At 46.0% G+C, this 20723-nt stretch overlaps 1 protein-coding gene across 1 annotated transcript in view; it reads right to left on the reverse strand.

Annotated features, from left to right (window-relative positions):
* The window catches only part of COLGALT2 (collagen beta(1-O)galactosyltransferase 2), a 57315-nt gene continuing 36592 nt past the window's right edge, over positions 1 to 20723 (reverse strand). Inside the window, exons 2-12 of the mRNA XM_087731442.1 lie at positions 20188 to 20298; positions 18547 to 18664; positions 17659 to 17793; positions 13059 to 13263; positions 7936 to 8055; positions 7331 to 7407; positions 5366 to 5472; positions 4406 to 4538; positions 2955 to 3082; positions 2231 to 2437; positions 1 to 1775 (exon numbers count right to left, since the gene is read on the reverse strand). Coding sequence (XP_087587568.1) covers positions 1499 to 1775; positions 2231 to 2437; positions 2955 to 3082; positions 4406 to 4538; positions 5366 to 5472; positions 7331 to 7407; positions 7936 to 8055; positions 13059 to 13263; positions 17659 to 17793; positions 18547 to 18664; positions 20188 to 20298 — 1618 coding nt within the window. The 3' untranslated portion in view covers positions 1 to 1498. The remainder of the gene's footprint in view (positions 1776 to 2230; positions 2438 to 2954; positions 3083 to 4405; positions 4539 to 5365; positions 5473 to 7330; positions 7408 to 7935; positions 8056 to 13058; positions 13264 to 17658; positions 17794 to 18546; positions 18665 to 20187; positions 20299 to 20723) is intronic.

The following is a 20723-nucleotide window of genomic DNA, read 5'->3' on the forward strand; positions in this document are numbered from 1 at the left end:
TCTTGCACCAGGTTCTATGTATTATCAGACCGGCTGACAGGTAATAACATGTCTTCTTTAGCAGAAAGCACAACATTGATCAGTAATTATTAAAAACAAACAAAATTTAAAAAAAAAATTAAAAAAAAAGAAAAACCAGCCACACATACTCAACTGCACAGATCTGCCAGCAGGCGAGTCTCTAGATTGCAAGTCCAGGAGGGCATCCTCCCACTGCAACAGCAGCCTGCAGGCCGAGGTCTGCGCCAACTAACCTACGCAGTGTAGTCCATGATCACCTGGCCTCTGAGAAACATTTAAAAAAAAAAAAAAAAAAAACACAACAAAAAAACCCATACTCTGCTAATATGTTAGCCAATAGCAAGTATATCAGAACTCATTAAAAAAAAAAAAAAGTTTGCTCCTCACTTGAAAAAAAATCAAGACAAGTTGCCTTTCCGTCCTGTAACATACAATTCTATCAAGGCTGTCAAGAACAGTACAGTTGACAACACTAACATTTCTGTAGGTTGTTTTGTTTTTATAAAGATAGTGTCAAGCAGTTCATAACCAAACTTCTAAAATTTAAAGTTCCTAGAAGTCCTACACTTGGTTTTATGGCCTAATTAAACAGGCCTGCAAATAGGTTGTCAGGCTTTGTTTTCCTGAAGGAATAAATTGAGGCAGGGGGTGAAGCAGGACATGACATGGACTAACTCTGCCTGTGTTCCCTTCAGGCAGTGCAGAGACAAATAAAACCAGCACCCTCCACTTTCGCTGCTAGCTTCCAAGATTTTCAACATGCTGGAACATCAGTTCTGGATCCGGAGGCCTGTTTAGATGGGATCTAGCAAATTTTGACATTTGTGGAGGGGAAGTCAGCAATAGTTTTCTATAGAAGGAGAGGGAGAAGACACTACAGAGGAGCGCTGCTCCAGTGCACTGAACATTTTTGGAAACCATCTGGATTCTGACAGGGGTCCCTTTGAAAAACAAAACCAGATAACCCAAACGCTTACCTGCAGTTTCTCGCAGTGAACAGGGTTATAAAAGCCTACAAACCTACAAGGCGTAACAGTTACACAGCAGCCCAGTTACAGCTATCCAGAAAGGTATTAACACTTGTACACCTCTATATATTAATCTTTATAAATAGAGTATTCTACACAAGAACTGTAGAAAGACGTCATTCAAGGTTGTGTTTGGTTTTCAGTTTAGTGTTTTTTGGTTTGGTTTTTTTTTTTTTTTTTTTTTTTTTTTTTTTTACAAAAGCTTGGGAGGGCTTTTGTTCAGATCTCTGCCTTTTTTCTGCCAGTCTAGAACACTTGTTCTTTTTCCTCCTTCATCTCCCACCCAGTCCTAAGCGGCTTGGTTTGCTGTCAGGTCCAACCACTGTGCTTTGCCATTCGAAGCAGTGGGAAGGAGACCACATGAAGAGCTGCTCTACAACTTTCAAGGGTGAAAAGCTAAAGTGTGAGGCAGGTTCAGCTGTCAACAGAGTCCCAGGGGAAGCGGACAGTCATAGTTCATCCCTGGAGGACGGCGCGTTGAGAGATGACTGGGAAGGCAAGGCATCCTTGTTCTGCGCATCGCTATGGATCTTGCCCTGCTGCCGGGATTTCCAGGAGTGTGTTCTGTCCCAGTCGGTTGACACGGTCTCGTTGTCCCAGATTGTAGAGGTCTCTGTGTCGCTGAGGTAGCCTGGCTGCCCTGTGTAGTGAGTGGGGTAAACAAGCAGGGGTTCTGCTGAAAAGGCTTTCAAGTCTCTGGACTCATAGTACTCCATGTACTTCGCTCTAAAGAGGAGAGAAAAATCATCAGCAACAGAGTGCCCATTCATCAGTGCCACTTCTTGTAACTGTGAGATACAAGCCAATCCACCAAGCAAACAGGTCCCAGGGAGTGGAGGTAGTTGCTGGGGCAGAGTCTGACTCTCTACAGCCAGAACCACGTGCCTTACAACCACACAACCTGTACAACCAAAGCCTCCGTTACCGGAGATAGCCAAGAGTCTCAGAACCAGCCCACAAGCCCTGCACCTGGTAGGGACAATAAGCCCTCTGTAGCAGGTCTGTTACCTCCTTTGAGCTGTGTCAGGAGCTCTGCCGCAGACAACCAAAAAAGCACGAGGAGTAGCCCTGTCCCCCAGCAGCCAGGCTGCAGAAGTGAGACACACCAACATGATCTGGCTTAAGATCATTCAGCAAGACCCAGCTCTTGTCGACCCGAGCAACGAAGGCATCCTACTTACACAGGGTGCTTGTTGTACATGACTGGCAGAAATTCATCTACAGGCAACATCTTGCTGAAAGGCTCAGCTCCAATGAGTTTCTGAGCCCCTTGGAAAGAGATGGCGTACCCCAGGGTCCAGTATGAGTAGTCAGCTTCCACCAGGTTCATGACATTGGGAACTGCTTTCTCAGGCTCCTGTACCTGCATCCTTTTCCGGCCAATGTAGCTTAAAGGGTGAGAAGACCATGGAAATTGGAACCAAAGCAAATCTGCAGCAATTAGGACCACAAAACTGTTCACGTCAACCAGGGAAGGGCAAAGGGTCAATCCAAGAAGTAATCCCTGGCCAGGCTCACAGATTTTGATCCTGCACCACTCCCAGATATCCAAGTATTAACCCTGTGGGTGGTACAGCTGTGAAAGACTTCATAAGGGAGCTAAGATGACACAGTTCAAGCCTCAGGACTGAGCTGTGTCAGTTCTTCTGTCACAGCAGCATCTCCAGACACTGTTGGGATCAACCAACACTGCCCACAAAGGGCAGTAATGGTACCCAATAGGCATTCCAGCACCAGCCTGCCCCAGAAGGCAGATCTGTCCTGATGGGTATAGCCACCAAGAAGTCTCTGCCACCTTCCCCTGCACTCCAGCATTAACCTGCATCTCTATCATGACACAGCAGGTGCTGCCGACCTCCCCTGCATGCCCAGGAGTTCCCAGGTGGCTGAGGGCCAGTTACTTACATAAGCTCCCAGTCTAGCTGGGCTTGTTCAATGTCGTCCATCAGCTTCATGAGCTTCCTTTTAAACTGGTGTTCAAAGCGCACATCATCCTCAATAACAAGTGTCTTCTCCAGCTCTCTGTTCACCACCTGAAACAAGAGGGCTCAGAAGTGATCACAGTGGCACATGTGGGCCACTCCCTGCACCCTGAAATTGTTGGGGTCACCCTGACCTGGCACTGTTTTCTAGACCATGCAGGTAGGGACGCTGGAGAACCACTCCCAGATTCACAGCTCAGCTGGGACAGACTGCAAGAACCAGTGAGAACAGTCCCAAAAATACCCTGCGGCTAAGCATCTACAACATAGATAAACCCTCTGTCTGATGTTGCACCATCTAGAACCCATGAGCTACTATCTAGCATGACCACAGCAACCACCTCCTCAAAGAAATGTGCAGCAGCCTTTGATGCCAAAGCTGCTGTTCAGAAAAACCTCTTTCTTGGAAGAAAGTGTTCCCGAAGTTTGGGAAGGAGGATGATCTAGCATATCCAAAGTCTGGCCCTAGAGAACACACATGCAATGGCATCCTGCATGTAGGTTCCCAGGTGATATCTGACTTGGCAATTCAGAAGTCTCAAGCCCAAAAGCAAAGCCCGACTTCTCAGCACTGAGGTCACTCCTGCTGGCTCTAGGCTGTTTGGATCAATGCCCTGCCCTGCCGAGCGGTGCTGCAACTAACACCTCTGAAGGCAGAGGGCTGTCTGTATTTGGGTACCCACTGCCATTGCTCAGTCTTCTTTTAGCACCAAGTCTTTCTCCAGGCCTCCACCACACCTTACTTGAAATAATCCCTCCTGTTGATGTCAGGCTGTGTAACTCCAGCATCTCTGACCAGCACAGCTCAGATCCTCTCAAGTATCACTCCCCAGGTGACCAGGGACAGATGGAAGCTACAGCTTTTACCACTCAAGCAACATGTCCTAGCTCAGGTAACGGCGGTCCCCTACTGTTAAGAATGTTTATGATATGCCAACTCAAAAAAGCCAAATGAGCAGAGTCACTGGAACTTGTTTCAGTCCAGATGCAGAACAAGGGAAAAAAACCCAGAAGTTTTTTTTAACACCATTTGTTCTTCAAAACCTTCTTGCCTTTCTCCTTAAGCAAACTTGCTCCAAGCAGGCTATTGGATGGTTTGCAAAAACAGTCATGAAAATATTCTGACAAAAATCATTCAGAGCTGTTGGCAAATGGAAAGCAAAGACGAGAACAGAGATGAGAAAGCTGAACACCACATTCAAGAAAACCCCTGTGCATGATCCGCTACAAACCAAAGAAAACAGTTCCATCCTACACTTCCAAAACCTGGCGTTGTGTTTGACGCTCTGCCCTAGGACTGGCTGTGCGCCTTCCTATTGCACCTGCCCACAGCGCCTTCCTGGAGGAACCCCAAGGCACCCACAAACTCCTTACCTCCTTCCAGATGTAATAGTGACTAAGGAAGCAGCCAATCTCTCCCCTGGTCAGTGGCCTGGAGGAGTATGGGTCCCGGTAACCCGGGAGCATATCGATGCTGAGAGCTTTGAGCTGACTCGTGTTCAGTGCTCTGAGAAAGAGAGAATATCTATCACCATTTAAAAAAAAAAAAAAGTAAATTCAAATCCGACACAGACGCAACATGGGAAATGCTGCTGATGTTCAGAGAAAAGCCATATCTTGAGAAATTCCTGCACTTGTTTCACTCCAAAACCAGGAGAAAAACTGACTTCTTGATGTATATTTCTAAATCAAGCTGACAAATCATATCCTTAACTCTGCCAATGACTTCTTGTGGGACCATCAACTTGTTAGCTGCTTGGCTCAGATTATTTTTCTGAGAGGTCTTGATGGGTACCCAAGTCTTAAAGACCACTAGGTGGCATGTGGGCTCCTAGCTCCCTGAGGCCTTTTGGCAACTCCCAGACCAAAAATTTCTGCCTTGATTTCTCTTTATAAAAAGGTCTTAACACATGTTAGAGTAAGCTTGGACAGGGCTGTGTCAGGGTTAACCCTGTAACACAACAGCTTTGTAGCACTAGGGTGGACCATCTTCCCGGGAGATAATTGCTGTCAAACACTTTCACTGCCGGCTCCTTTTAACTACGTGCAAGTGTTACAGTTCACAGAAAGCATTATGATTTTAGCCTGATTTTCATCTTAGTCTGAACCACACTGCACTGGTTGTCTCATGGAGACTGACTAATTGCAAAAGAAGAAAGAAACAGAGCAAAACTGCCCCAAACAGACTGTTAGGTAAATAAAAGTGGTATTTGCCTCTCCCTTCAGCCCACCCTTCTCCACTAGAAGGGAGGTCAGGGCACCCAAAGAGATGATGTTAAGCAGTTATGCACAATCCACTCTTTGCAAACATCAGCAACCCCAGCTGAAACTCACTTTCCATCCACAGCCTCCACTATCTTGACTGCAATCTCCTGCTCATAGAGTGTCCGCAGCATCCGATCCCGCCTGTCTTTCCGACGCTTCAGATTGATCATGAAAATCTGGGTAAAAGAGAAAGATATCAGCCCCACTCAAAAAGCAAATCTTATTAAAATGCCAGGTGTGTTTTTATCCCAGGTTGCTTACAATTTGTCAAAAAATTGGGTTGGTTTTGAGTTGAAAGGTTAGAGGCTCATTCTTTGTCTAACAACCGCTTTTTATGGATGTTTTATATTACAGGGAAAGTTGCTCTTTGAGGATGAATAAAGGTGAGAGGAGACCAGTTACAGCCAAGTCTATAATTTCCAAAGATACAGGATGTTTTGATTTACATTAAACACAGAATAAAATGGCCAGCTTCAGCCCCACAGGAACATCGACCCACATGCTTCCCCACAACGCTGCCACTGCCTGTATTTAGGATTAACAGTGGGGCCACCATCCAAGTACAAGGACACAGCAAAGAGAGGATTTTTGTAATTACTTCGGGCATTGAAAATCCGCTTCTACCCCTGCCAGAGCAGAAAGCCTAGCACAGAGCCAAGACTGGGAACAGAGATGTCTGGGCAGGGCTCAGTCCAAGCCTTGAGGAGACAGACTCTCTGGTAGAGGACTGAAGCCCTCATTTGCAGGTAAACTGCAGAGGGTCAGGGATATTTTTTCGGTCTCAGGCAGACAAGTACAAGTGCAGCCTTGTAGCCTGTGGAGCAAAACCTCATCCCAGTAAGAAGTGGATCAAATTCCAGGTCAGTACAAATGCAAAAATAATAAATTGGATAAATGAAGTGCAGCCACAAAGGACAACATGGAAAAAACCTACACCAGCTGTGTCCTAAACACAGACACTCAAACACACATAGCCAAATCAGGTTCAGACTTTACAAATCATATAAACAGATGTAGCAGAATACACCAAGAAAACAAAGGCTCCCCTGATCACTACAACTCCCTCGGTCATGGTGCCACTGCCACCCTGGCAGCTGTATACACAGGGGTTGCTGCCTCTGTGCGTAACACAGACGCTGGTTAATTAAAACACAGCAGATCCCTCTCCAGCCTTCCCCCCTCAATGCTTGCTCTCTCCACAATGTGAGGCAGAGTTGGGAGAGGAATTTCTGTGGGGTCTTGGGGCACTACCAGTGTCAGCAGCCATCTTTCTAGTTCACTTTAACTTAAGGCCATAGCAGAAAAATGCAGTGACCAAGCAGGGCAGGGGGAGAGCTGCCACAGTAAGGAGACAGCACGCATGACTTTCATCGCTCCTGGATGTACCCAGCGTGGGCTAGAACCCAGCTGCAAGCCTGGCTCCCCCAGCTGCTCCGGGCTCTCCAGTGTCTCTCTCCGGTGAGAGAAATTGTTCCCTTCTGTCACTGGAAAGCAAAAGACCAGTTTTTATTGCAGAAAGGAAGGACTGCCAAGCTGCTCTGCAGAGTCAGATGTAGAGGAAACAGCACAAGAAGTGGGGAGTTAAATAACCTGTTTTTCAGCCTCACTTCTGCCATTTCCTCCTGGCCAAATTAAAACATCCTACCCTCAAGACAGGAAGCCCAAAGATGTGCTGGGCACTGCCCTTGCACACAAACCTGCACTTCTAATCAGGGGTCTTGCAGCAGGTACTAAGTGCCTGCAGACCTGACTGGCCTCATTTCTCCACAGCAGATGCCAGAGGGAAAGAACACTCCCTGAGCCCCTTCCCTTCTGCTTCCCTGGGCTCAGCAGAAGTTCTCCCCAAATAAGGATGGCTATTTTCTCCTTGCAAAAAGTTTAAGTCCAAAAGATGAGTGACTGGGAAAGAGCTAACTATGTGAAGAGATAATATACTCCAAGGGAAACAGCTGGAAGCTAAGCTACAGGGAGAACCCGGGTCCTCTAAGTGATAAATAAGAAGACAAGACAATGACAGCAAAACAGGTTTCTTACTTCATCAAATCCCATCTTGTCAGGGTTCTTCGGAGGAACAGAGACATACTGAGAGGGTTCAATGGGAGGACGATCGACTGAAAGAGAGGAGAGATCCCAAGCATCACCCTCATGTACAAGCTGCATTGATATAACGTACCCGCATGTGTTTTCATCTCTGGGCCTAAAAAGCCCCAGGGAGCTGGGATATGAAGTCAGTGCAGGAGTGGGTGTAGCAGAACGCATCCATGTTGCAAAGCAGAAGCCAGCAGTCATGCGCCAGACAGACCTCATGACAAAACCAAGGTTCTGCAGCATCCTTTACACATCAAAGATGCATTTTTGCATTTAATATAGGGAAGTTAAGGGGTTTTGTGAATGGGGTTGACTTGACCGTGAACTGATTACATCCCTAGGTAGAAAAGCAGTGGAAAATGGAAAATTGCATATTTTGATATGCAGTATCAGTATGATACTAACGTAGTAACAGTACTAACACAGGAACAGTATGAGAGCAGTCAGACCAGGATGCAGACTCCTAAAGGGAAGGGAGCTGGGCCGCTGGCAGGAGAGCTCTGCTAACATTAACTGGGGGCGGTCCATCATGGCAGGGCACAGCAACTTACTCATAGCCTCGATTAGCGTGTGCACAAAGTTCTCAGTTTCTTCTTGCAGCGTCTGGTGCGACTTCAGGGGCATGGGAAGGAAACCATAGTGTTCACGGTTGCAGATAAACATCTGTATTCCTGGGGATCACAGAAAAGCAGAAATTAGAGTCAGGTCTTTTACCAGCGAATTTCACTGCTCTGTTGCTACATAGCCACAATCAAACTTATGCCAGGACCTCAGTCCCAAGAAGTTCTGCTTCATAAGCAAACAATTAAAAAACATCAGTGTCATTTTCTGGTCTATTTGGCTGGCAGCAAGTGGCCTCTCCTATGAAAACAAATTTATACTTGCTCCCTAACAGCAGGTATTTTTAACTGCAATCAATTTTCTCCTAGGAGAGACTGGGAACCTCCCTCTTAGACCAGAGAAAGGGTCTTTGTTGGCCTTTGCCTTCACGCTATGAAAACAATCCTACAGCAGAGGGCAGAACTGGTCTTTAGCAAAAGCAGTGTCTGATACACACAGCAGGAGTACCGTGGATAAGCGGGGAGTACTGCAGAAACCCCCATCCCCAAAACCCCACCTGCGCTGCTCAGACCTGGCACCTCACCTGACAGCCCCGTCACGGACCCAGAGCCAAAAGCAGGAACAGGTTTTCACCCTCCGAGTAAGCCAGCTTCAAGCGATGCAGCGGCTGGCACGGGAGCCAAACGGGCCTCCCCCTGCAGCTGCCCCGAAGGAGAAGCAGCAGCGACCCTGGGCCATGGGGCCTCTCTCCCTCCACAGACCCAGGGCTCAGCAACAGCCTCCAAACCAGGGGGGGAAAAATGGGGCTCAAAGGTGGGGGAAACACAGGTTTTGACGCTCAGGGTGAAGGGCGGAGGCATTCCCACTCATGAGTGGGCAGGACTCCCCCTTGCAACACAGGAAAGCTGCAATTGTTACACATCTGCAAGGGGTGAAGCGGTTCAGGCGAAAGGGAAGCGGTCTTGCTGGATACCCCGCTCCTCTGTGGGGAGAGGAGGCCCTGCCTTGCACGCTGGGCAAAGAGGAGTGCAGGTCTATCAGAGCAGGCAGCCTTAGAGAGGGAAAAATTCAAACAAACCCAGCATGGCTGGGGGTGATAGAAGCTTTTGTCTGAGCTTTCAAAGGCTTCTCTGTCAGACCACAATAAATATGAAATGAATCTTCCAGGGCGGAGGAGGCAAGTCTGACCCCCAGTTTCAACAGCACATGGTTGGCCAAATGCGGGCCCAGGCAGTTCAGCTCCCCTGGGATCACACGGGACGAAGCTGCAAGGCCCAAGGCATCGGTGCAGCTGCAGGGCCTGTTGCTAGCCTAGCAAGGGATTCACTCTGGGTTTTACAGTCAAGCATCTTCCCGCTTCTCTTTGCTTTGGCTAGAAAACAGACATTTTCACCTGTCTTGGCAAAGGACTTTGAGGAATAGATAGGATAACCATCTTGGAAGTGCCTAGTCTACCACCAAACATGGTCCTTTCCTCTCCAGGACTAGTTTTTACAGTGCCCTGAAAATTAGAGGAAAATCCTAGAGAGAGACACGCCAGCAAGGAGAAAAGATGCTTTCAAAAAGAGGTGGTAACATAACATGGTTCTACTCAAAAGCTTTTGCTTGTTCAAGGAGCTGAATCTGAAGGTGTGAAACAAAGAGAAGATGCAAAGCCTCTCCTCGGAGCAGATGCCTTTGCAAGGGAGAGACCCACCCACTGCTGAGCTTGTTCGCTGGGAATGTCCCAGCTACGTGTGATCAGCAAAACGCTGTTCCCTCTGGACTGACCAAGCATTTGCTTGTTATCGCCTGTAACTGCAGCAGCACTGGGCCTGATGTCACATCAGGCAACAAGCTCAAAAGCTACATCCAGAGAAGCCAAGGGGAAACATTTCCATTGTTTTCCATTGAGCTCTGGTAAGATCCTGTATTAATTAACCACAATCTGAAAGCTGCTAGAACCCATGCAACTGGCCAAGCAGATTTAAAGAAAAATGCAAACCTACAAGCTTTTCTGCGCCCCCCCCCCTTTTTTTTAATGAAACAAGCACAACCACCCCCGTCCCTCTAGGAAATAAATGAAAAGCAGACACTACCTGGTGTGTTGATACTTTCATGTATTAGTCCTCCTAATCCCTATATTTTTAGCAGAGCAGAATTGTCTGCATTAATGACCCTGGTGTTTCTACCATTTTAAGTTCTGCAAGTAAATTGCTGGCTACACTGCTTGCCAAAACACATTCAGCTGTCAGCTGCAATTTAGGTAAATGGCAGAATAAAAAATACTACCTGCTGACATTAATGGGTTCGGCACTGATCTAATCAACTAAACTTATCTGGCTCACTGATCTCCGTTCTTATCTTCCGCTGGCTTAAACACAGTTAATCTGCATAGACTCACACCAGTATTTCTGTTCCTTCTGGGATAACAGCTACTTTAAAATGGTAAAGCTACTTTAAAATGGGGAGGGGGACTTGCTCTCCAGCTCTGGTTTTATAATAAAATAAGCAATTACTACAAGGGACAGAAAAGCTATAGATACTTGTATTATCATTAAACTTTGTAAGGCAGTGACCAGGATTGACAGCCATGCCCTAAACCCACAGCGATATTTAGGCAACCTAAATTTCCCCCACATCCCTGTGACCAGACCTTCCTGCTGGCTGGCTCTAGGTATTCAGAGCCACAGGCTGAAAGGATGCTCAGGAGATCTGGCTGGCTAAATGCTTGTGAGTGCAAGGGGCTCTACAGAGTCCACCTTTGTCAATAAAACACCTGCATCGAGTTTTGTTCTGAGTCAGTACTCCCACCACAGGCCATGTCCTCTCAGCACAAGTGGGACGGTCTCTTTGGAGCATCACAAAACAGTTGCTTCAAACAGCAGATTCACTGCTGAAAATCGATGGTTTGATTTGACGTGTTAAGTGCAGTACTTGGCCTGGACAAAAGCCAACATCGTTTATGACTTCAGGAAAGTAAGTGAAATTACTCCAAGGAGAAGTTTACCTCAAAGTCCATACATTTTTCACATTTCTGAACTTGGATGTCATCCTTTTACCCTGGGTGACAAAACTCAGCCCAGGACACAAGTCAACAATCTGGGCAGATCAATGGGCCAGACTGCTGAAGCAAAGCCTTTCATGTCATGGGTCAGTCCTGGAAAAAGCTAAAGTGTTTAGGATGGAAGGAAAAAATGATGGGTTTGAATCCCTGAAATATTTCTTAAGCAGCTGGAGCTCATACAATGCAGTTACCACACTCATTGGATGCTGCATTTCTGGGAGAGCTGTCAGAGGGAACAAGTGGGGCAGGTAGATTTGAAGGAGCCTGCTCTGCTATCCAGACTTAAACATCAGCTCTCCTCTGGAGCCAATATACTGATGTCCTGACTCTGAAACTCAGGGCCTCAAAGGTGCCCTGTAAGTTCACATCTCGCCGCTGCCTCCTAAGGGCTCTAATTTCAGCTCTTGCTGCCTCTCCTCTATCATTCGTCTTTCTCATTTGATGCCCCTCATCCTCTCGTAGCTGAGTTTTTAAAAGCCCTGCTTAGTCTGCCAAGACAACACCATCTTTTTCAGTGCTGTCAAGAACTTCCAACCAGAAACATCACTAAAAAGAAAGCTACAAACAGCTGGTGGCTGCTGTGCTGGTCTGGAAATGGTGGGAAAGGCAGTCTTCTCAGCCTGTCTCTTCTGCAGAAGCGACTGCCAACAACAACAAGAAGCTGTACTTCTTCTCTTCGCTTTCTCTCTGCTTGTCTGTCCCCCAAGAACAGCCCCTCCTTCTCATCTTAACTTTACCTCTTTTACAAACAGAAGACAGGTAACACCAACTGCACATCGCTCAGAGGACCCACAAACAACTTTTCCCTACTAATTCACCTCAGTAAGCCAGCAAACCAGTCATGTAGCTCTGAACAGAAGTGCATTTCATGGGTGCTGCTGAGGTTTCATCAGTCCCGTTTTCCTTATAAGGCCTCAGACTTTCCCCTTTTCAACACAGCAGGGCAAAGAACAATACAGGTGGCCATTACAACCATATCCCTCCCAGTAGCTCCTTTCAGCTCTGACACTGCTACATACAGGTCTGCCAGCCAGTACTTTGCTAGAGACAGAATACCCACCAGATCCACTCTCCAAAAATAAATGGGACTAAACATCCCCACCATAAGAACAGGCAGCAGTAGCAGCAGTATCATACACTTAAGAGACAGTGATTTCTCTGAGACACCTGGAGCTCTCTGCAAACACCAACAGCCATTCCAGACAAAGGAGAAGGACACTGAGGTTGGGACTTGGCCTGAAAGGACTCCTGTATTTCAGGTCTAACTGAAATCCTCCCACTGTCCAGTAGAAACTGATCCCAGCATCAGCCAGACTGGTACACATTTTCTCTCTGCTGTGCCCCAGGGACCTCAAGGCAGCTCAGTGCTTGACCAGTTCTCCTGAAGTACCAATGACACAATGTCAAGCTTGCAGAGATTTTACTGCTCACACACCAGCTCTAAGCTGCTCTTGCCTGCAAGAGATTTCCTCTCAGCACAGCTGACAGACTCCACATCATTCCCCTGAAAGTTGCGCTGATTTTGCTTTCAAAAAAAAAAAAAAAAAAAAAAAAAGACAAAACACCCCCCCACACCTCTCAGACAATTCTTCCTGAGCTGCCAGGAAGCAAAGCCTCATCAGCACTGTGGGTAAGTAGCTTGGCTTTTGTTTTCCACAAGGGTTGCTACATTTAAAAAGAGTCTCTCGCCCTCACCCGCTTCCTCATGGATGTCCTGGAAGTGGCGACTTTAGGTACCTTACCTGCAGACTTCAGAATACCTCCCACTCTCACAGCATTCACCTGTGTTCACTACTGTCTTGCTCTGCCACAAATCAATGGTGGATGCCACACATTTTGTCTCTGAAACACTGTCCCCATCCCAAGAATGGCTCCTGTGTCCTTTGAAGCTAGCTAGCATTGCCAGTCACTTCCTGCTGGTTATCCCCGACCAGATCCGAAAGAGGAAAGGGAACAGGGTCTTAACTCACCACTGAAGCCAACACAGGACTTTTGGCCTGTGAACTCAAAGTAGAGGTCTGCATGTCTCTACTAGTGAATCCTCCCCAGCAAAGGCTCCAGACATACCTGCTTGGCGACTGGAGAAGGCAAAGACCATGATATCATCAAAGCTCCAGGTGTAGTCCTGGTGGGGGGGGTAGAACATCAGCTTGGTGGAGGCCTCTTTCCTCAAGTCAATGAGGAACGTGGAATGAATCATCGGGACAGCAAAACAGCCTGTCCTTTTCCATTCCCGAATCAGGGGATAATCCAAGGTCCTTTTGTAATAGCCCTGCAATCACAATGAGGGGGCTGCTTGTTACAAGAGATTTCTATTTCACAGATGCTCCCTAGCAAAAGCTCTCACCCTTAGCCCTCCCCAGCAGAGATGGATCAGTGCTCAATTCTCAGATTTTTAAGTGTCTCCCATTTGGAAAGGGCTCAGTCAAGTATTTAGAAACAGTCTTCATCCCAAAAGTTAAACCTTGACCTTCTCTCTCCTTTTTAGCAGCTATTGGAAATCCAAGCTTTTCTATTGCAAAATTCCCTTGCAGTGGAGCTTCAAATCTTGGACTATTTTCTCCTGGCTCTTCAAAAACCTTTTTTGCACATAGACTTTTGGGTCTGATCCTAGAAGCTGCTGAGGCATCCTCCATGTTCAACAGGCACAAAGAACATTCAGTGTCTCACAGAATAGGACCTGCAAATTACTTCTGACCATCACTTTTAAAAAAAAAAAAAAAAAATTTGCTTCACTGCAGCGAAGGCAACATCTCTGTCTCCATCAGCTGTGTAAGAATCCCTGCTTCCTCCATCCCAGGGCAAGCAGGTTTAAAACTTGCTCCTGAGCTGTTCCCGCAGAGTCTGTCTGGGGGAGGCACTTCAGTCAGCTCATTTCTCTGTAACCAAGAGCTTTGCTAAGCCTTCCAGCACTGTGGGTGCAATACCCACGTTGTGCGGCTCACAGCTGGTACTGCAGGTGCAATATGTCTAAAGCTATCAGATTTGGAAATAAATACACTGAATTCCTCCAGAAAGAAAATCCTAACGCACCAATTAGACATCCAGACACGGCTGATGGTTGAATCCAGAGCAGATTCTGGTCTTTACAGAAATGATGAGTCACTAAAATAAGCTGAAGTCACTTTTACGTTATATTTTCCATGAGCATCCTAGCAACAGCTGAGCAAATCACTGCAGAACCACTTTACCTTGGTTTTGCATAGAAGCATGGTGTGGTGCATTTGTCTGTTTATTTATCTGTTGATCCTCCCCTCTGCCCTTCAGATACCTTCTGACCATACCGTGAGGACTCGATATCTCAAACAAAGCCGGTCTGATTTTCATGAAAAGGAGCGAGTGGGTAGAGACCTTACTAGCATTCCCACTGAAGGAAGGGTTAAGACATTCAACCTTTAACAGACATCCGAGAATGCCCACAGGTGAAAGATGCTGTAAACTAATCTTTCCTCCTCCAGTCACTCACTATGGGGTTTTGGAGCTTTTCACTGCTCGTAAATCATGTGTAGTCAAGAAAGACTCCAACTTGTCAGCGCTGTTGCTGTGCTCTTCTAAGGTTAGCTTCATGACAACTAAATGTCAAGCTGTCTGGAGCTGGGTTTGGCTTGCTGTTGCTCAGTACCAGAGGCTGTGTTTCAGGGTGTGCTCCAGCTGTTACTCCCTCCCCGAGTCCCCAGGGAGAGCAAGGCTGAGAGCATGAAGCTGTGGGACTGCAAGCACAGAAACAAGAAGCAGCAACTAAGATTAAAGACAAAATAGAGCGAGAACTTTACTGTTCATTTGGGCAGCTTTTTTCACCAAATTCTGCAAGATGCATTTGCTGCTAAGTTTTTTCCCCTCGTCTTTTCTCAGCTAATGCTGGTAATGATGGAAACTTACTACTGGAGGGGTAACACTAGGGGCCAAGGCTGAGGCTGGTGCACGCAGGCAGAGATCCACTTCAGCCTGTGAAGCAATGCTGATTTAAATCAGTGGAAAACCTGGCTGTCTCAGGACTTAACCTTAAAAACTTAAAAGACAATGCCTTTGCTATGAAGTTTATATCTCCATTTTAAAACAAAAACTGAAACAAGTAAACACACCCACACACCACCCCTTTTCTTATGTATATATTTACTTCCCAAGAATCTGGAAAGTTCAGGATCTTTTCCTGCTATTTTTACTTAATTAGTTAGTCTGAACTGTGGAACTCCTTCCCATAAGCTGGTGTGGGTGCCAAAATAAAGATTCAGATAGCGATTTTTGTACAAGAAAAAAAAATCACTGAGAGCTTTAAAGACAAAGACCTTCCTCAAGAAATCCTAGAGAAGGAGACTGCCAGAAGATAGAAAAATATTTTGGGAAATATCATTCACTTACTTGTTTGCCATGTTCTTATACTATTCCCTAGGCATGTGCTACAAACCACTGTTATCAGATGGACCTCTGGCCCAACCCAGTACGGTTGTTATGTTTTTACCCTGCCTGTAGTCCCTGCTTGTGTCCTTGGTAACACTGGGAAGGAAGAATGATGTTTTACACCAGAAGAAGGGGGGAACGGAGTTTGCTCTTTGTTTCACTCCAGCAATAGTGACAATAATTAGTATCTGGTTAGCGCTCTAGAATAAAGCAAGAGGGTAGGGAAGGGCAGGACCCTGGAGCGTTTCCAAAGTATGCCTATTCACATGCCCCAGGGAAGCTCAAAGATGTATGCATAGCTCAGGCTTAAACACATTTGTCTACGCATGGCAAGCTTGTCTTTATGAAGAAGGAAACACAAGACTCAGGCATGGAAGTAAAAAGGAAACCCTGAAGCTTTCCAGGGCAAACATGGGCAAACAAGGGAAAGTTTTCAACAGAACAGTAAATCTCTTCCTATTCTAGGAGATATGCAGCTTAGGATCCTGACTCCCCAAAGGATGACAAAACGCACGCCAGCAGCAGACTGGAGAACAGGTCAAAAAGCTGATCTCATTATTGCATCTTACCTGGGAGAAAAAAGCATTAACTACATGCCCATTTCAGCTTGAGTGTCTTGGAAAGCCCATCTAGAGCTTAGTCAAGAACATTTCAAAGGAAGAGAGTGTAAAAAGGCAAAAAATGACTGTGACAATAGATCTGCCCTTCTATATATTTGATTCGCTTACTAAAACCCTTTTGTGGACAAGGTGATTGTACTGGGTTTGGCTGGGATGCAGTTAAATTTTCTTCAGAGCAGCCTGTACAGCACTGTGTTTTAGACTGGTGACCAAAACAGTGTTGGTAACAGGCCGATGTTTTAGCTGCTGCTGAACAGTACTTGCACGGCATCATGGCCTTCTCTGTTTCTCACTCTGCCCCCCACAGCAAGTAGACTGGGGGTGGGCAAGAGGCTGGGAGGGGACACAGCTAGGACAGCTGACCCCAACTGCCCAAAGTGATTTTCCATACCATATAACTTCATGCTTAGCAGTAACAACGGGGGGAGACTTTTTCCAAAGTAGCCAGTGCTTGGGGAATGGCTGGGCATCAGTCTCCTGATGGTGAGAGACTGCTTTTGCATCACTTGTTTGTCCGGGATTTTTTTTTCCCCTTCACTTATTAAACTGTGTTTATCTCAACCCATGAGGATTGCTTTTGGGTTTGGGTTTTTTTTTCCTGCTTTTGCCCTTCCAATTTGCTCCCCCAAGCAAGCAAGCAACTGGGTGGGGGCTTACCTACCACCTAGGGTCAACACACCACAGTGATGTGAATCAACTTGTAAAGTGATAGCTCAACCTTTTTCTGACTCTAAAAATAATGCTATTTCTACCACACAACATTTTTGTATCTTATACTTTCTGCAGCATATGTGATTTGAAAAGGTAACATGAAACTCTAATTTCTAGGCTCAGCACTTCGGTCCTTTATACCATTACCCTTTACATACATCCTTCAGCACACACACTCCCTTTGAGGCAAAGGGTGTTGCCCCACTACATAAATCTTGTTCATCTGTAAGAAAAATAGCCTATATACAATGGGGAGCTGTAGAAAGAAAAGCAAATTCCTCTCAAGATTAGCATCACTATACAGGAAAGCTAGTCTAAGATAATGTACCAAGAATTTTAAGGCCATTACACAAATATATAGAACCACCTCAAAAAAATTCTGGTGTGACTGTGGGTATATCAGTATTTTTTATGCAGTTAGTGGGACCGTATCACTTCCCAGGCCTTTTGGCTAAGTAAGCTCAGCTTCCTCCAGATTAAGCTTTTTCAAGTGAGGAATCTCAGATAAGGAACCAAGTTTCAGTTATGTGCCTGCACACCCAATGCAAGACATGTATTGCTTTGCTCGTACCTACAGCTCAGTTAGAAAACAAAGCCTGAAAAACATTTAGAGACTGCAATGTCCTTTCTACTCTTATTCCTAGATTCCCTATAAACATACGGTCCTTTCCCAGAGATACCCACCCAAGATCTGGGATGCCACCGCTGAGAGAGAAGGAAGTTTAGATGACTGTATGACACCACTGTCCTCACTCACTACATGCCAATATCACCTCTGCATGCCTCAGAGCAGCTTCTTTTCAGAAAAAGAACACTACAAATACAGATGGGAAAGCCCACTGAACAGAAACGATGCCCACTGGCTTCACAGACAGAAGGCAGGAGGCCTTTGAAAACATAGCTTGCACAGTCACTCAGCACGGTTCACAGTCACTTGCCTGGGGGGTGATGCCACACCAGAAGTTAGAGTAGAGAGAGCGAGACTCAAGCATTGGTGCCACCAAAGTCTTGTTTTCTGCTATCATCAGGTTCAGGGTTTGTGGGTTGGTCAGTAAATTATCTGCATCAATAAACTAGAGAAGTAAGAGGGAAGGAGAAAAAGAAATTTGTTATTAGATGAAATTATTTGCTTCCCCCAACACTTTCTTGGGAACAAGGCAGCCAGAGGCATGAGGTTGGCAAAAACCCCAAAAAGCACTGAGCTGGTAGTTTTGATACTGTAGGGCACATCACTGTTATAGGTAAACCCAGGGGTGGCTGCCCCTACAACAAAGCTATGAGATGGGAAAAGATGCAGAGCTTCCCACTGACTCCACAGAATATTACTGCAGCACAGGGGCAAGGGAGCTGTGAGGGGAAAATAACATTGCTGAAAATTCAGGGCAGGTTTATTCTTTGAAGAGGATCAAAAAGAACTCTTATTAAAACTGGCCTCGTTCATGGGCTGGGGGAACACCACCATTAACTGCTGCTGTAGTGACCAAAGGCACACATCTTTCCACAACTGTTCTGCTGAACTATTTCCCTTACATTTCATCAATAACAAGGTGGGGTTTCAATCTGGGGGGCCCTTGCAGGTACCTACCCACTACCAGGACCATATTCAATCCTGAGCCCTGTGGAGAAAGCCTTGGGCTTAACCAGGGACTTATCCCCCTAGCTGCAAAGTCTCTTGCTCATCAGACCAAGAAACGACACACAGCATCTCACGGCAGAGAGCTTTGTCTTTCGAAGGAGAGGAAACTTTTTGATAGCCTCAAGTATCAGAGTGACTACCTGAAAAGTTTTTGCCTGAGGACAGTTAATAAATCAAACCTTGTATTTACCAGGATGTAGTCTGACCACTTCTCTCGTGCAGCGCGCAGGGCAGCCTGTCGGAGTTTCATCACATGAGTGAATCGGGAGCTTGGCCAATGTTTTGGCCCAATTTCTTCTGGGTAAGACCTAGCAAAGAAAGAAGAAAGTGACTGCAACCCATGTCCAGGCCCTATTAGGCTAGTCAAAAAGGGGGGGGAAAAAAAAAAAAGAAGAAAAAAAAAAAAGAGAGTTCCCTTGCTGCCTTCTTTCCAAAAAGAAAAACAGTGTTAGAGTCACCTCAGGCAACCCAGGAAAGGTTTTGAGGGAGAACGATTCCAAGTTTCGTGCTGGCATGTGTACACAGGGCACTGGAGAACAAGCAGCGCTGCAGCATTTCCTGCCGACCCAGCGGCCGCAAGCAAGAGAGCGCCATCAAAACCAGGAGTTTCTTCCGCAGCAGCAGGCCCTCACCTGACATAAGCAGAGGTTCACCCACTCAAATGAACTGAAGCTGATTTACCTCATCTGACCCTCTGGTAAAAAGTCATCTATCCTCAGCTAGGCTTTACGTTTAAAACTATAAATGCAGCTTCCTTTAGCCCAGTAGAATCAACAGAGTTGAGGATGTAAAGATGAAGGCAATTTGGATTCCCTCAAGGTCTGGGCATTATTAGTAACTGTTAACACATCCTGATAACAGCTCTTAAATCTACAAACACCCAACACCCAACCCCATGAGCCCAATCATGTCAGCAAAGTTATGCGCATGTCTCTGTTTTCAGGATGAGGTCCAAAAGCAAATGCTTTGTAACAAAGATGGAAGGAAACTCAGGGACAGATCCCTATGTGGAATAAAAGTTCACAACTTTGAAACAGTGCCAGCATAGGCCAGTGAAGGAGCTAAGAATTTCAAAAACTTTTTACAGAACTTAAAAACCCCAAGTTTGACAGGATTAAGAAAACTCAATTTCAATGAAAGGATTAAAAAAAGTCAATAAAAAAAGCATTCCCTGTGGGTTTGTACCACAAATGCCCCACCACTGCACTGAGGACCTTGAAAGCAAAAGCAAGCCTCAAGAAAGGGGAAACTGATGTACTTTGCCCTGATGGAAGAAATACAAAACCAAACAAAACAAGGAACAGCTGATATAAAAAAAAAAAAAAAAGGCTATTAAAACCCAACACACCTAGCATCATATTTCAAAGCAATGATCCTGCAAGTCATGCAAAGGCATAATACACCGAATTAAATCTAGTTCTCTGGCTCAGAACTTACTGAATATTTGATGTCCCGGCAGACCTTTCTTAGACAGCATGGGAATGGGCTACGCTTTCTGTACTTCCTTGCAAATAAAGAATGACAGTTTTTATTCCCTGTAGCTTTTGATGTGATATGTTTACCATACAAAGACAGCAGCTGCAGATGCTAAGTAACTGAATGGAAAATGCTTTCTTTTCCAAAGTTCTGCATGAGTTGCATCACTGAAGTCAGAGACCTTCTTATGGGCTCCATAAGAACACAACTTTAACAGGACAGACCCCACAAAAAAAAAAATATCCACATTTTAATGCTTAGACCTTTAGTACATCTCCTGGTTTGAAAACAGAAACCTAGAAAATTTGATATATAGGCCAAACAGCTTCAGGCAGCCCCTCACTGCAGTACTCACTGGGGGTCTTCCATCGGCCTCCACTCCACATCGTGGTAGAGGTTCTGCACGTTCTTCAGCCACTCTCTAAGGATTGCTGTGGTGTTATCAACATTGTGGTCGGTGGCCGCCCTAGGAAAATGAGAGCACAAAGGAAGCCTGTTAACACAAGATTTTGGTCCTTTGCCTTTTGCCAGCTGGTAAATGAGTCAGAGCCAGAACCTGTTTCTTACAGGTGCATCCAGCTCCTGGCAGAACTCAGGGCAGCTCCACGGATGTGCAAGCCCTTGCTAAGGTACCCAGCAGAGCCCCACTTCCCCACAAAGACAGAGCACCCCCTTAACGCCAGTGTGCTTGCACACCGCTCCCCTCTTGCTGATCTCCTCCTGCCTCACAGGAATCACAGCAGCTTTATCATCAAGCAGACACTAAACTCCATTCAGTTCATCCACTGGAAAAGACAAGACAGGCCACCTCAAGATGACTGGCCTGAGGTAAGCTAACCGCAAAGGTTCTGTCTCTAGAAGCACCAGGATTTTGCTCTGCTTGCTCTATCG

The sequence above is a fragment of the Nipponia nippon genome, unplaced genomic scaffold (genome assembly GCF_047370975.1).
Source record: "Nipponia nippon isolate SJK-2023a ecotype South Korea unplaced genomic scaffold, ASM4737097v1 scaffold_5, whole genome shotgun sequence".
NCBI lineage: Eukaryota > Metazoa > Chordata > Aves > Pelecaniformes > Threskiornithidae > Nipponia > Nipponia nippon.